The sequence below is a fragment of the Arachis duranensis genome, chromosome 5 (assembly GCF_000817695.3).
Source record: "Arachis duranensis cultivar V14167 chromosome 5, aradu.V14167.gnm2.J7QH, whole genome shotgun sequence".
Taxonomy (NCBI): domain Eukaryota; kingdom Viridiplantae; phylum Streptophyta; class Magnoliopsida; order Fabales; family Fabaceae; genus Arachis; species Arachis duranensis.
Genome location: NC_029776.3, coordinates 495115 through 508442, shown reverse-complemented (window position 1 = coordinate 508442; position 13328 = coordinate 495115). Strand labels below are relative to the sequence as shown.

The following is a 13328-nucleotide window of genomic DNA, read 5'->3' as shown; positions in this document are numbered from 1 at the left end:
TTCAAGTGACAATTTGGCAAATTTATTCACAAAGTCACTCCCAAAATCCTCCTTTGAAAGATTGGTACATGAGATTGGGATGCGCCGATTTCAAGACATTAAATGATGTCGGCAAGAGGGGGAGACTGTACTCTTTTTTCCTTGGTTAGGTTTTTTTCCTATTGGGTTTTTCTTGACAAGATTTTTAATGAGACAGTCCCATCACAAAGGATTTTGTACTCTTTTTCCTTCACTAAAGTTTTTTCCCATTGGGTTTTTCTTTAGTAAGGTTTTAACGAGGCATAATCCTAAATAGGCATCCAAGGGAGAGTGTTGTGATAAGAATGGGACGTGGATGCCCATTCCTATGAGAAGCTAACATTCTCAAGATAGATTGTAATTAATAATGTTGAAGAAAGTTAGACTTTCACAAGTATAAATATAAGGCTTGATCAAAAGCCATTTACACATCAATAAAAGCATTTCTTCTCTTTCTACTAAGCTTTTCTTTCTCTTCATATTACAAATATAGTATTAATATATAAATCATAGTTACTATGGTATGGTAGGATGATATTAATATTAGTGAATATTAATACTAGAGTCTTTCATTTATATTTCTTTATTTTATCTTCCTTATTTAGTTATTTTATAACAGAATTTAATTTTTATGCATAGATAGTATAAAATATTTTTTATAGTTATATATATTACATTCATTTTTTCAAATAATTATTTATACTATCAATATAAAAGATAGTTCTTTTTTTATGTAATTAGATATATGTCTAAAATTTTTATACTAACAATGTATCAAAAGTAAATTTTATAAAAAAAATATGTAGGTCTTTGTAAAAGTTTCAAGGCTATAAACTTCTTTATGAATAATAAAAAAAAAATTAACCACAATTTTAATAGTTGTCTAATTTTTAAGTCTCCTAAACTGTCGTCCGGTATTTTTTTTCTGGGCCTTAGCTAGTTAGCTATCATCCCTTTATGGCTTTATCCACCGTCCTTAACAGAGTAACAGGAAAGAGTACTCGGGTTTTTTGTTGTACCTTAAGGGTTAAGGTTCCTGTAGTACATGATTACCACCGTTAGGTGAAATGTATTGTCAACCAAATTGGGTAAGTATAGTGATTAATTTAGTGATCCGCTTAAATAAGGGCGAATTCCTTTTTAGATCATCCACCTGCTTACTGTGTTTTATTGCAGCATATTACTTACATCAGTAGTATCTTGCTTAAAGCCTTTTTTATTTTGCGGGTGTCATCGATTCATTCGATTGTTTCTATTCATCCCAGAAAAATAAAAACAAAACGCACACTTCGGTATGTTTGCTAAAAACTAATTTCCGATAAGGGAAGGAATTCTTCTTCCTTTATTAAAAACATAAAATTAAATTGTTTTAAATATTTTTAGTCTCCATAATTATGTTTCTTGTTAATTATAGTTTCTCTAAAATTTTAAAACGGTTTTAGTCCTTATTTTTTTTTCGTTCTTTTCACAAAGACTAAACATATTTAAGCTTTTTTGTGGATTAAAAAAACATTTAAGCTAATCACATACATACAATGCACTTTTAAATAAGACAGACTAAATACAATTTCTTTTTCTTTTTTCTTTTTTAAAGTTATTTCCGTCTTAATTTCTTTTACTTGGACATAAACATTTAAAAAAAAAACCCTTTTCATCCATTTCCTTACCCTTACTTCCCCTTTTACCCTTCTGCATCTCCCAAATGTAGCATAAAAATGATACAAAAGCTTCTCCTACAGTCCTACCAAGATACATTGTTATCATAAATTATCACAAACATTCTAAACATACATATATACCAACAAAATTTGATCCATTTGTAATCTATTACAGAACATCCCTAGAACATTGAACGCCAAGGGTCAACCAGCTCAGCAGATATTTGATCCAACAAGCTACACTTGCTATGATGCACTCTATGTTTACGCTATTATACGGGCTACTATACAAAGTAAAGGGAAAAATACAAAATGGCCATGAAAACTGTCATAGACCACTCAACTTCAAAAGAAACCATTGATGCACACGCTGGTTGTCAAAAATACTAGAGTAGCTATTTACCACTGGGAGAAGTCAGTCTGCTTTCATCTGAATCATGCTTTGATGAAGAATCTCCACCTCCGCCCATCAATTCTGAGAAGCCCTCCACTTTGACAGGTGGTGCTCTAACCATGCCCGTGTTCCTAGTTGCGAAACATAAATCAACAAAGTCTTAACAAGGATATCATAAATTCAATCCAATAGTAGCATCCACCCAACTATTCAAAGTAACTTACTGTGACTGTATTGGGGGCATCTGTAGGGAACCCATTTGCCTGAACTGACCACCAGGTTGAGAGTGGAAACTCGACATCGCAGGCATCTGCTGCTGCCTTAACTGCATTTGAGGATGTCTGGAATTGGTCGGATTGAAGGCATTATTATCAATCGGTAAATCTGGTGGATTCTCAAGCTTGACTTGAACCAATGGTCTTTCCTTATCTATATCCATAGCAGGGCGAGGTGTAGACATTGCCCGTCTTCTGATTTGTTGTTGTAACTGCTGTTGCTGCTGTTGTTGCTGTTGCTGTTGCAGCAGCAGTTGCTGCTGTTGTTGCTGCTGCTGCTGCTGCTGCTGTTGTTGTTGTTGTTGCTGTTGTTGTTGTTGTTGCAGCAGCTGCTGTTGCTGCATCTGCTGCTGTTGCTGCATCTGCTGTTGTTGCTGCTGCTGTTGATGCTGCTGAAAAGCCAGATTCTGTGAATGAATAAACTGCTGTACTTGTTGATGCATCTGCCTTGGTACCTGCACATGCATATTAACATTCTAATTCATATAGCTATTACCTGAATGGAAAGATTTTATTTAACCAACCAAGGAATTGTAACACAGAGATGGTCTAAATTGAACGAAAACCCTAAGAAGAAAAAAAAAACAGTGAACGAGGTGGATATGGAATGTGAATTGCAGTCTCAAATAAACCTCCTTAAGCCACACAAATGGCATAATCATGACAAGTTGCATGAACACATTCTATCTAAATAACTTGTGCACCTCGCTAAGGAATCAGTTTCCCATGGAAGCAATAAAGTGGCTGATTCTTTGTGAATTAAACATAGAGCATAGGATTATTCCATTTTGAAGAAGATCCAGATACATCTCCAATTTAAGTTTAAGACTATAAATGTTCCTAAATAATATTTAGTTCCTCTATTGCTATACTACTGTTCATGTTGATCACTTGCCAATCACATAAAATACACAAGTATATAACAAAACACAAGGGAGTAGATATAAGTACTTGCTGAGGTATTCGAATAGAACTCTGCTGCTGTGGCTGTGTTTGTGACTGAATCCCATGAACTTGATGATTTTGTTGTACAATATTCCTAGAACCATCCTTAACAGCGTCCAGTAATGATGCAAAATTACTGGGAACAGCAAGGAGCATGTTAAGATGGGAGCATGCTATGTTTATGATGCAATAATTTAAAAGAAAAAAAACATAGATCAGGACAATAGTACAAATATTGCCAACAAAATGTGCATCAAACATGCTTGCTGAAAGAATAATAACCAAAAAACTAATTTGCTTTTTACCATATTCTCTCAAGATGAAAATGATACAGGATAACACACACCATCATCAAAGTGAGATGAGGTAGAACAGTACAAAAGAAGGCTAATCTGGCAAGGCAAAATTTAACAGACATAAATTTAATTTCTGAAAATAAACATAGAAGAGTTTTAAACTCACCTAAAGCCCTCTATTTTGAGAAGCATCTTTAGAAGTTCAATGGCTGAACACTGTTTCCGATAACTATCAGTAAGTAATTTCAGGTGTTCTCCAAATTTATGAATGTGAGCGCCTAGTGCTTCAGCAAAGAGTGCAATTGGGCATTCCATGGCAGCCTCAAATCCCACACTTTCCAATGCACGTGCCACTACCTTTTGAGACAATTTTGTTGCTTGTTCAAGGCCAACAACTTTAGGGTTTCCCTCAGGTCCAGATTTCCCACGGTACAAGCCTCCTCCCTGATCCATGTTAAGATACTCAGGCCTAATACCAAGTCTCTCAATCATAACAGGACTCCTTGTGGAAACAGGAGGTAAGGTATCAAGAACTCCAAATAACTTAACCTTTGGGTTATACTCAACTCTGTCAGTTGGTGTAAGTGCACTCTCAGGCACACAGTTCCAAGCATACATTATTTCTAGAAAACCTTCTGAATCATCATTAACTAAATTACCATTATTTGGTTGCTCATTAACTGAATTATGATCTTCCTTGAAGGGCAGCCGCCTTTTCTTAAGATTAGTAATGTATGTAACATAGGAAGCCATCTCTGTAGGTGAACGCTTGGGCAATTCTCTGTCTCCCAAAACCAATTTCTTGTTGGACTTATACTTTTCAATCATCTGATTATACCAAGTTTCAGGCAGCTCATCATTCCTGTATCTCTGGGACATGCCATCCATATCAGAGTCAACATATCTAGTTCCAGCTCCAGAACCTGATTTGGATTGGTTCTGCATCACCAGTCACTCATGTTGATTAACACATAAGAAATTCTAAGAACCAAAGTGGGGGAAAATTATTGTTTTGTTTTAAACATTCCCTTCACAAAATCAGCTATTTACTAAAATATCCTTCCAAAATCATGGAATCATTAACTAAATGGTAACTTAGGCAAGCCACTCAAAACTAAGTTCATCTTACTATCTCATCTATAGTCTTCTATTGATCTTCCACTACCTCAATCTACTTTCCAATGCAATTCATACAAACGGACCTCATTGGAGAAGCAAAAATAACACAGATCAAAATGACACGAAAATACCTTTGAGGAAGAAATAGTAGCGGTTTGAACCCCATCTTGAGAAGAAGAAGAAGAAGAAGCAGCATTCTCAAGGGTGAAGTAAACATCATCAGCGTGCAGCTGCAAATCTGCCCCTCCAAAAAAAATAATAAAATAATATAAACTTAAAAAATTCGGAATTTTCAGAAGACGAGGAAGAAGAATGAAAGGGAAACTAACAAAAAGGATTGAGGTTGTGTAGCGTGAGCGAAGAAGAAGAAGAAGAATATGCTGAATTGGGGGAAGTGGAGAAGATAGAAGCAGAAGCCTTGTCGAAGAGGAGAGCCCGGACCCTCATTTGGAGAAAGAGGTGAGCCCTAGATTTGGAAGAATCGGAGGAGGGAGAAGACATGAATGAGTCCCAGGCCGAAGGGGAAGACAGGAACGGTGAGAACGTGGCGTAGGCGGCGTCGCCCAGCCAGCTCCGCCACACACCGCAGCGTTCCAGCTTCCGCGCCAGCTCGTAACCCCGGCCGTCCTCCCCAAGAAGCGCCATCACTAACCCACGCGCCTCCACCGCTACTTCTTGTTTTAAAAATTAAACTGCCAACTTGCGCCACCAACCACACTTCCCCTCCAGACCTATCAAGTATCATGTACACTCACACCATCGGCCACCGCATGGCGAATACTAATTTTAATTTTTTGTTATATATAATATAATTTAGACAAATTTTAATATTTAAATATTTTAACTTAATTAAATTATTTTTAAATATTTTTTTATATTAATTATTTCTAAATTTATTTTAACTGTATAAATCAATTTAATATTTAATACTCCAACATATAATCATTATTGTATTTAAAATATGTCCAGACCAAATATAATAATTCAACATAAATCCTATATTATAAGAGAATAAGTGGATTTTCGAATTAAACTCCAGAATGGTTTTAAGATTGGTGTCCTGCACTAAAATTGTCTTTAAGGATTTAATTGCACTAATTACATTTTTTAAGATTAACAAAAATATACCACGATAGTCCTTACCCATTTTCTATTAACTACGTGATGACGTGAGCTGTTAGTGACACGTGTCACTCCATGATTTAACCACGTGTAATGATATGATAATGTGTGTTGATCAGTGACACATGGCATGCTGGCGTAGATGGTTGTGTCACGTGTCACAGTGCTATTTGACCACATGTCACAATAATATTCATCCATTATGTCAACATTGTAGATGCACCAAATTAGTCCTTCACTTTGCGTTAAGTAATTCATTTTATTCCCTAAAATTAAATATCGTGTACCAAACTAGTCCCTTCACTAGTTTTTTTTTTTCTTTTCTTTTTTATAAATTCAAAATTCTCATTATCTTTAAATCCATTAATTTCAATTATATTTTTTCACATGTTATTTAAATACAAGTGCTTTTATAAAATATTTTTTCTCTTGCGTGTACCCCTAATTACTGTCCTTCAGTCTAGCCTATTTACACACAACAAAAACGTATATTTTATAAGAACCGAAAAATTGCGTATTTTAATTCTTGATTTCTTGTTAAAAACACTTTTTTTTTTATGAAAAAATGTTTCTAATCAATCATATCATTCTTTATTTAAAATAGCATATTTATATATTACAAAATTTATCAATGTTAAATTATTATAGAAAAAAATTATATAATTAAAACTAAAATCTTAAAAATTTTTATAAAAGCACTTGTATTTAAATATATGTGAAAAATAGAATTAAAATTAGTGCATCCAAAATATTAAAAATTTTAAATTTTTTAAAAAATAAGAAAAAAATTAGTATAGAGACTAGTTTAGTGCACGACATTCAATTTTAGAGATTAAAATGAGTCACTTAATGCAAAATGAGGGACTAATTTGGTGCATCTACAATGATGACATAATGGATGACACGTGGACGAATATTGTTATGATATGTGGCACAAACAGACACGTAGCCAAATAGTATTGTGACACATGACACAATCATCCACATCAGCATGTCATGTGTCACTGGTCAACACATCATCATACTATTACATATGGCCAAATCATAGAGTGACACGTGTCACTAACAACCCATGTCATCAAATCACGTCATTAGGTCGTTAATGAAAAATGGGTCAGAGAATAATATAATGCATTTTTTATCAATCTTAGAAATAATTTTAGTGTATGACGCCAATTTCAAAAACTATTTTAATATTTAACTCGTAAATTTTCTGAAAAAACATATCTTATTTTTCCCGTTGATTAGATCAATAATTTTTTGACTTTAGTAGTATGCTATACATAAAAGTGTCTTTTATAATTAAATTAATCTAAATTTAACAAAAATAACCTACACAATATGCATACATAGTTACATACTTTTTTTTTCTTGTTTCTTCTTAAATAAAGATGCACATGTACAGTTGTTTTAATATTTTTTCAACTAAAATTTTGTTGGACCATTCAAAGTCCAAAGCATTTTTGGACCAACTAACGTAATATTAATATATTATATATATAAAAGAATCTATCATTGACCTGACCAAAAAAAAAAGGAATCTATCATTATTCATTGCGTATAGGCATGCATCATGACCCAAAGAAAAGGAAATCATTATATATGGACATATAGTCTCATTCCCTTCCAACCGGGTTAGCTTCGGTCATAGCTGGGAAATTAAACTTCCTCTAGTAGTTGTCCTTTCCAAAGCTGAAAAAAAAAAAAAGTCATCTCAGCCACACAAGAAATGAAACCGCCGCAAACATCTTCAGCTCATGTTCTGATCTTCCCATGTCCAGCACAGGGCCACGTCAACTCCATGCTAAACCTTGCTCAGCTCCTTGCACTCCGCCACCTCCACGTCACTTTCCTCAACACAGAACACACCCACAACCGCCTCACGCGCTTCGCCGACATAGAATCCCTCCTGGCTCGCTACCCTACGCTCCGGTTTAAGACCATCCCTGACGGTCTACCGGAGGAGCACCCTCGGTCAGGGGAGCGAGCTGCGGAGCCGCTTCTGTCGCTGAAGGTGCATGGAAAGCCTCTTCTGAGAGACATTTTGGTGAAAGAGAAGGTGACTTGCTTGGTAGCTGATGGACTTTTCGCAAAGTTGGCGAATGATATGGCTGAAGAAGTTGGAGTAGCAACTATTCATTTTCGGACCATCGGTGCTTCTTGTTTCTGGACTTATTTCTGGGCTCCATATCTCTTTCAGTCAAACGAACTCCCTGTTACAGGTACGCCTACCCATTAATGTCACGCATATTCCTCGTTTTGTTTCTTATTCCTCAGTTTTGTTAGATAGATTATTAGAGTATACAATGGAAAATATTTTTCGAATATCTATCTTTTTTACATAACATAATAAAAAAATAAAAAAAATATTGTTTAATGGTGATTACAGAATCAAAAAGGTTATGTTGTCTAAGCTACTAAGACTTTTCGTACCATTATTGATTAAAAAATGAAAGATATTTATTCATTTACGTTGTACACACAGTATTTGACTTTCTGTTTGTCTTCTCTAAGCTACTGCGACTTTTCGTAATTCGTATACCATTGTTGGAGGTTTTTGAATTGCGGCCTTATTTCACTTTCCGACCTCGTAAACACTAAATAGGGACGCCTACAACCAAAAAAGAAAAAACAACCTTCACCACACATTCTAAATCCATTACATGACCTATCAATCTATGTCTTTTGATATTTATAGTCGTAACGAAAAATGTAAGTATCAATATAATATATTATATGTCAACTTATTATTAATAATAACTAATTATTATATTTTAAATATATATATAAAAAGATACATTTAAAAAATATATTTATAAAGGTATTTTTATTAAATACAGTTATAAAAAAATATTTTTACTAGACACATCCACAAAGATATTTCTATTAAACACAATTATAAATAAGAGTCGGTAGAAATGCTATGGATAACATAGCAAGATTATAGTTATAAATATTTTTCTCTATATATATGTTATTTATTTAACTGTTTTTCATTGTATTATTTTTAATTAAAAATATATCTTTTGTGACATTATTGATATATATGATTATATAATATCTAAAATTACATATAAAAGTAAAAGAATATTTAAAATTTTTGAAGTACTAAAAATTCACTATTTGTGGTATCAGAGCCTCACGCATCGTTCTACTTCTTTAAGTATAGATCGTTTACCCCTTAGTCTAAAGAAAACTCTTGCCAATAAATTGATCAATTGGTAGAATTCATCCCGAGAAGACTCCAGAACTTTATCTACTGAATACCCACTCATTAGTCCCTATTCCTTCTACCAAAGACAAAAGAAATTAAATCAATCCTCACCTCCATTCGCCATCTTATAACTAGGAACCCTTCTTCTCCACCAAAAAAAGTTATCCAGTCTTCTCATCTACAACAATGTGGTTTAAAAGCCACTATTACTGAACAATATATAACCCTAGAAATTTCACAAGAACTCATCTAAAATTATCAAAACCAAGGCTACACACATCTACATCTAGGAGCAGTTAGGCTTATCCTAACCCTTCATGGAAGAAGATCCCTTCCAGTAATAGCTAAAGTTGCTCTTTTAAATTCTACCTTTATGAAATACCAACATGTCTTGATTGGGGCTTTAGTTACTACACTCTCAAATGGAAGTGCCATCCTTACTATAACTCCTAATTTTACCACGAGGCTTCAGACCCAACGATATCTCAAAGATTAAAAATCCAGATACAACTAGTTGAGGTAATCCAAGGCTCTAATGCTGAACAAGCTACCTTGCACCACGAAGTCGTCTACAGAGTTTAAGACCATGCTCTCGATCTCAATCTTCTAAACACTACAGGAGAAGCATTATTTATGTTCACAAATAATGCCAGAGGACCAGCAATCGTGAACATTCCAAGGATGATCACTACTGAAGAACTTTCTTCTATTACTCCTTTGGAATGGATCACTGATTATAAGAAAACTTTTTCAAAAGAATAGGTTGATATTCATACTACAGCATCCCCAACTATTACCCACAATAGTAATGGAACAGTGACTATTGTTTTTCAGAAACCAAGAGTAATCAGGAAAACTTCTACGCGAGGACCATCCTTTAGAAGGATTAATATGATCTTTCCTATTCAGATGCAAACAACTCATGATTAAAATGACACATCTGTGCACTTCTATGAAAATAGAAAATCTGTTTATGTTTCTCATTTAAATGGTCACTTTATCTGGGATGTTGATCCCTCCATGTGTGATTCTGACTGTGATTGTCCTAACCAATGAAGTGATACTGATGATGAAGATTATGGTAAGCGACGGAGAAACAAGAAAAAGAAGAAAAGATCACAGCAAACCTCTTGCTCATATAAGAGACCTGAGCTCCCTGATGATGCAGATATGGCACCAAAGCTAAAAAAAAGGCTATCCCAAAAGGGTTCTACAGATTATTCTTATTGGTCAACCAAAACAATCCCATGCATTGCAACTCTCAGACCTTATGAGGAAGAATTTTCATCTTTGGTGACCCAGACTGATGAAAAGAAAATTACTAGAAGACCTTACGTAATTTCTTAGGGAGTTACTCCATATGGACATCAAACTACAACTCCTCAAGAAGAAGTCCTCAATTGGCACACGGATAATGCAGTCAACCAAAATAAAGTATTACTCCGAATAGACCACACTCTTGATGCTCTTGTAGAAAAAACTGAAGATCTTTCAGCACAATTAGAATCTGTGGCAGAACAAGTTACTGAACTCAAGAACCAACTCTCTACACAAGCTTTTCAACTTAACCAAGAATTCATATCGATAATAGGTACTTTGGCCCAGAGTTCCACAAAAAAAAATAGAGAACTGGTTTAAGTCAAGGCCCAACTTCGTCAGATTGAGATGGACAAAGACAAAACCGTTGTACCTCAGGTATTGACTATAAACCCATTATCCATGTATCTTAAATCATATCCATCATATTCACCTGTCTTATTTTCCTTAATATATTCACCACCTTAAACCTCAGATTACGAATCCATCTTTAAATACACTTATCATTTAGCTAGACAAGCAAATACCAGCTTGCATTGTATGATAGGCTTGTTTAAATTCTATAAGATATTGTTGTCATATGGAGACCTCTATGAAAGGAGGAGCTCACCCCAGTTGTAATTAGATTTCAAAAACATTGTAATATATTCACTTTTTATATCTCACAAAATGTTCTAAGTCTCTCTTTTTTCTCTGAAAGTTTAGCTAGTGTTATTTCTTTCTTTCTTATTTAGTGTCATTAAGTATGGTCTGAACTTGTTTTTGTCTACAGAAGATCCAGTTCATCAGAAAATAGTATGGATAGGATCCACGAAAATTTCTCATAGTGAAAAAAGGACTAGATGTTATAATACTTGTTCGAACCCTTTAATTTCACTCGATAAAATAGTCTATAAGAGTGACTGAGATAAGCATTTAAAGTATTATAATATTGATATCTTGAAATACTGGATATCCACTTTTTTGAATTTAGAAATCATTTGAATAAAGTTGTGAAAAGTAATATGAAAACACGATGTTATTATTTTTCTATTCTATAAGGTAGCGTTTGTTTTGCAGTACTGAGACAGAGACTGAGAGACTGAGACACAGTATCATGTTTGTTGGCTCAGAGACTGGTACTAAAGTTTCTGTCTCTGTCCTCAAAATTTCAGTATTTCAGTGCCTCCAAAATGTAGGGACACAGGGGACTGATATTTTTAGAAACAAAGACTGAAACTTTAATAACATTTTATACCTAAAATACTCTCATTTTAATTAATTAATTCCAATTTTATCCTTTGTGTAAATTAAATTAGAATTTTATTCTTGTTTCAATTTTTGTCTCTCACTTGGCACCAAACAGAATACTAAAACTTATTTCAGTCTCTGTCTCTTAGTCTCTGTCTCTCAGTCTCAGTCTTTCAGTATCTGTCTCTCCACCAAACGCTACCTAAATTTTCAATATATGTTTTGAATTTAACATTTTTTATGAAGAGGATGTATCTATAAAGACATTGATACTCAAGTTAACATGAATTGTGGAACACTAAAAAAATTAAGAATAGTAAATATATTATGAGATTATAATGTTATGAATTCTTTTATATTATTCTATGACTATGAATTTCTTTTATGTTTAGTTGGTTTAGGAAAATGAGTTCTATTCTCATAAATGATTTGATGCTTTGTTGTAATATATATTCTCTTCATAAAAATTTTTTTAAGTGAATATATAATCAATATTCTAATATTTTTTTAAGAGAGGAATGATGATTATAATATAACCATATTAAACTTATAAAGTTATCGGGTATTATAACCAGCAATGAAGATTTAGAGTTCCTTTTATAATATATTTTTTTACTATTAAATTTATTTCTTAAAATTTATTATGCTATTAAATCCGGTTCTTAGTATTAATAGTTCAAAATAATATTGAATATTAATAATAATAATTTTGTTAAAAATCATGACAATTGAAATAAAATTTAATAAGTGCGAGTAAAAAGAATTATTTTAATCTAAAAAGAAATTAATTGAAGTTGATTATAAAAAAAATTAAATCATCTCATTTTCATGAGTCGTGACTAATACCATGGTGTTATGTTGAAAATCCTTGAAGGGGAAGAAGACATGGACCGCGTCATAACTAGCATACCAGGAATGGAAAACTTGCTCCGATGTAGAGACCTCCCAAGTTTCTTTCGTCCAAACCGTGACACAGGGAAACCCCATGTTCATTTCGAAACCGTTGTCTCCGAGACCCAACAGTCGCTCCGTGCAAGCGCCGTCATATTGAACACCTTTGATGATCTTGAAGCCCCTGCGTTGTCTCACATACGCCGCCACTTCCCTACCATCTTCACCGTCGGACCTCTCCATCAGCACCGTGAATCCAGAGCACCAACCTCCATAACGACGTCAAACAACAGCATGTGGGAAGAGGACATGAGTTGCATGGAGTGGCTCGATTCTCATCCATTCAGATCAGTCATATACGTCAGCTTTGGTAGCTTAACTACCATGACGAAGGAGAGTCTCATGGAGTTTTGGTACAATTTTATTTTTGCTCTCATATATATTACTATCAAACTGTCTTACCATTATTAGATTTATTAAATATCTGACTAATTAGTTTTTCAAAACTATCTCATCAATGCTAAAATGAACTACTAAAATATGTAATATAAAACTTTTTTTATAAAATAAACGTGCGACTTTTTCTTTTTTTTTTTGGCTATATTTAATACTTATATTCATATGTAAAATTCAATTTACATACAAATTATTTTATGATCTATATATCATGTATTATAGTGGTTTGTTAATTATTATCTAACTAAACTCTTATCACATATTTTTTACTAATAACAATATTATATACTAATAAAATTTATTATTTTTGTCTATTATTCAACTAATACTTTAAATCTTAAATTGTAATGGTATAAAAATAAGATGTTGGTTAAATATTAATAAAAAGTACTG

The 13328-nt window shown here is 33.4% G+C and overlaps 2 protein-coding genes across 5 annotated transcripts in view; one reads left to right on the top strand and one right to left on the bottom strand.

The window, feature by feature from the left end:
* Positions 1-1734: 1734 nt before the first annotated feature.
* On the bottom strand, positions 1735-5466 carry LOC107487244 (uncharacterized). Of its 3 annotated transcripts, none has more exons than XM_052262276.1 (7): positions 5035-5466; positions 4837-4943; positions 4136-4525; positions 3753-4030; positions 3297-3426; positions 2295-2800; positions 1735-2201 (listed from the first exon to the last, which is right to left on the bottom strand). In XM_052262276.1, exons 1-7 carry the CDS (start codon positions 5348-5350, stop codon positions 2072-2074), a joined length of 1857 nt encoding a protein of 618 aa, XP_052118236.1. In that variant the 5' UTR covers positions 5351-5466; the 3' UTR covers positions 1735-2071. The 3 variants fall into 3 exon arrangements, with proteins under 3 accessions (XP_052118236.1, XP_052118237.1, XP_020997531.1); XM_052262277.1 differs by having other exon boundaries at positions 4154-4525; XM_021141872.2 differs by having other exon boundaries at positions 3753-4525.
* Positions 5467-7443: 1977 nt separating this feature from the next.
* Positions 7444-13328, top strand: part of LOC107487245 (7-deoxyloganetic acid glucosyltransferase) — an 18191-nt gene continuing 12306 nt past the window's right edge. Inside the window, exons 1-2 of one of the 2 annotated variants that reach the window (XM_021141870.2) lie at positions 7445-8049; positions 12463-12892. In XM_021141870.2, coding sequence (XP_020997529.1) covers positions 7557-8049; positions 12463-12892 — 923 coding nt within the window. In that variant the 5' untranslated portion in view covers positions 7445-7556. Of the gene's footprint in view, positions 8050-12462; positions 12893-13328 lie in introns of both variants that reach the window. The other variant, XM_052261973.1, reaches the window with a different exon arrangement.

What these genes read in the sequence shown, in the direction of transcription:
- LOC107487244 (XM_021141872.2), bottom strand. Translation starts at nt 5,350, where the DNA reads ATGGCGCTTCTTGGGGAGGACGGCCGGGGTTACGAGCTGGCGCGGAAG. An exon ending in CTATTCGAATACCTCAGCAA is followed by an intron (nt 2,801 to 3,296) that starts GTACTTATATCT and finishes ATGCATGTGCAG; the next exon opens with GTACCAAGGCAGATGCATCA. An exon ending in ATGCCCCCAATACAGTCACA is followed by an intron (nt 2,202 to 2,294) that starts GTAAGTTACTTT and finishes TTTCGCAACTAG; the next exon opens with GAACACGGGCATGGTTAGAG.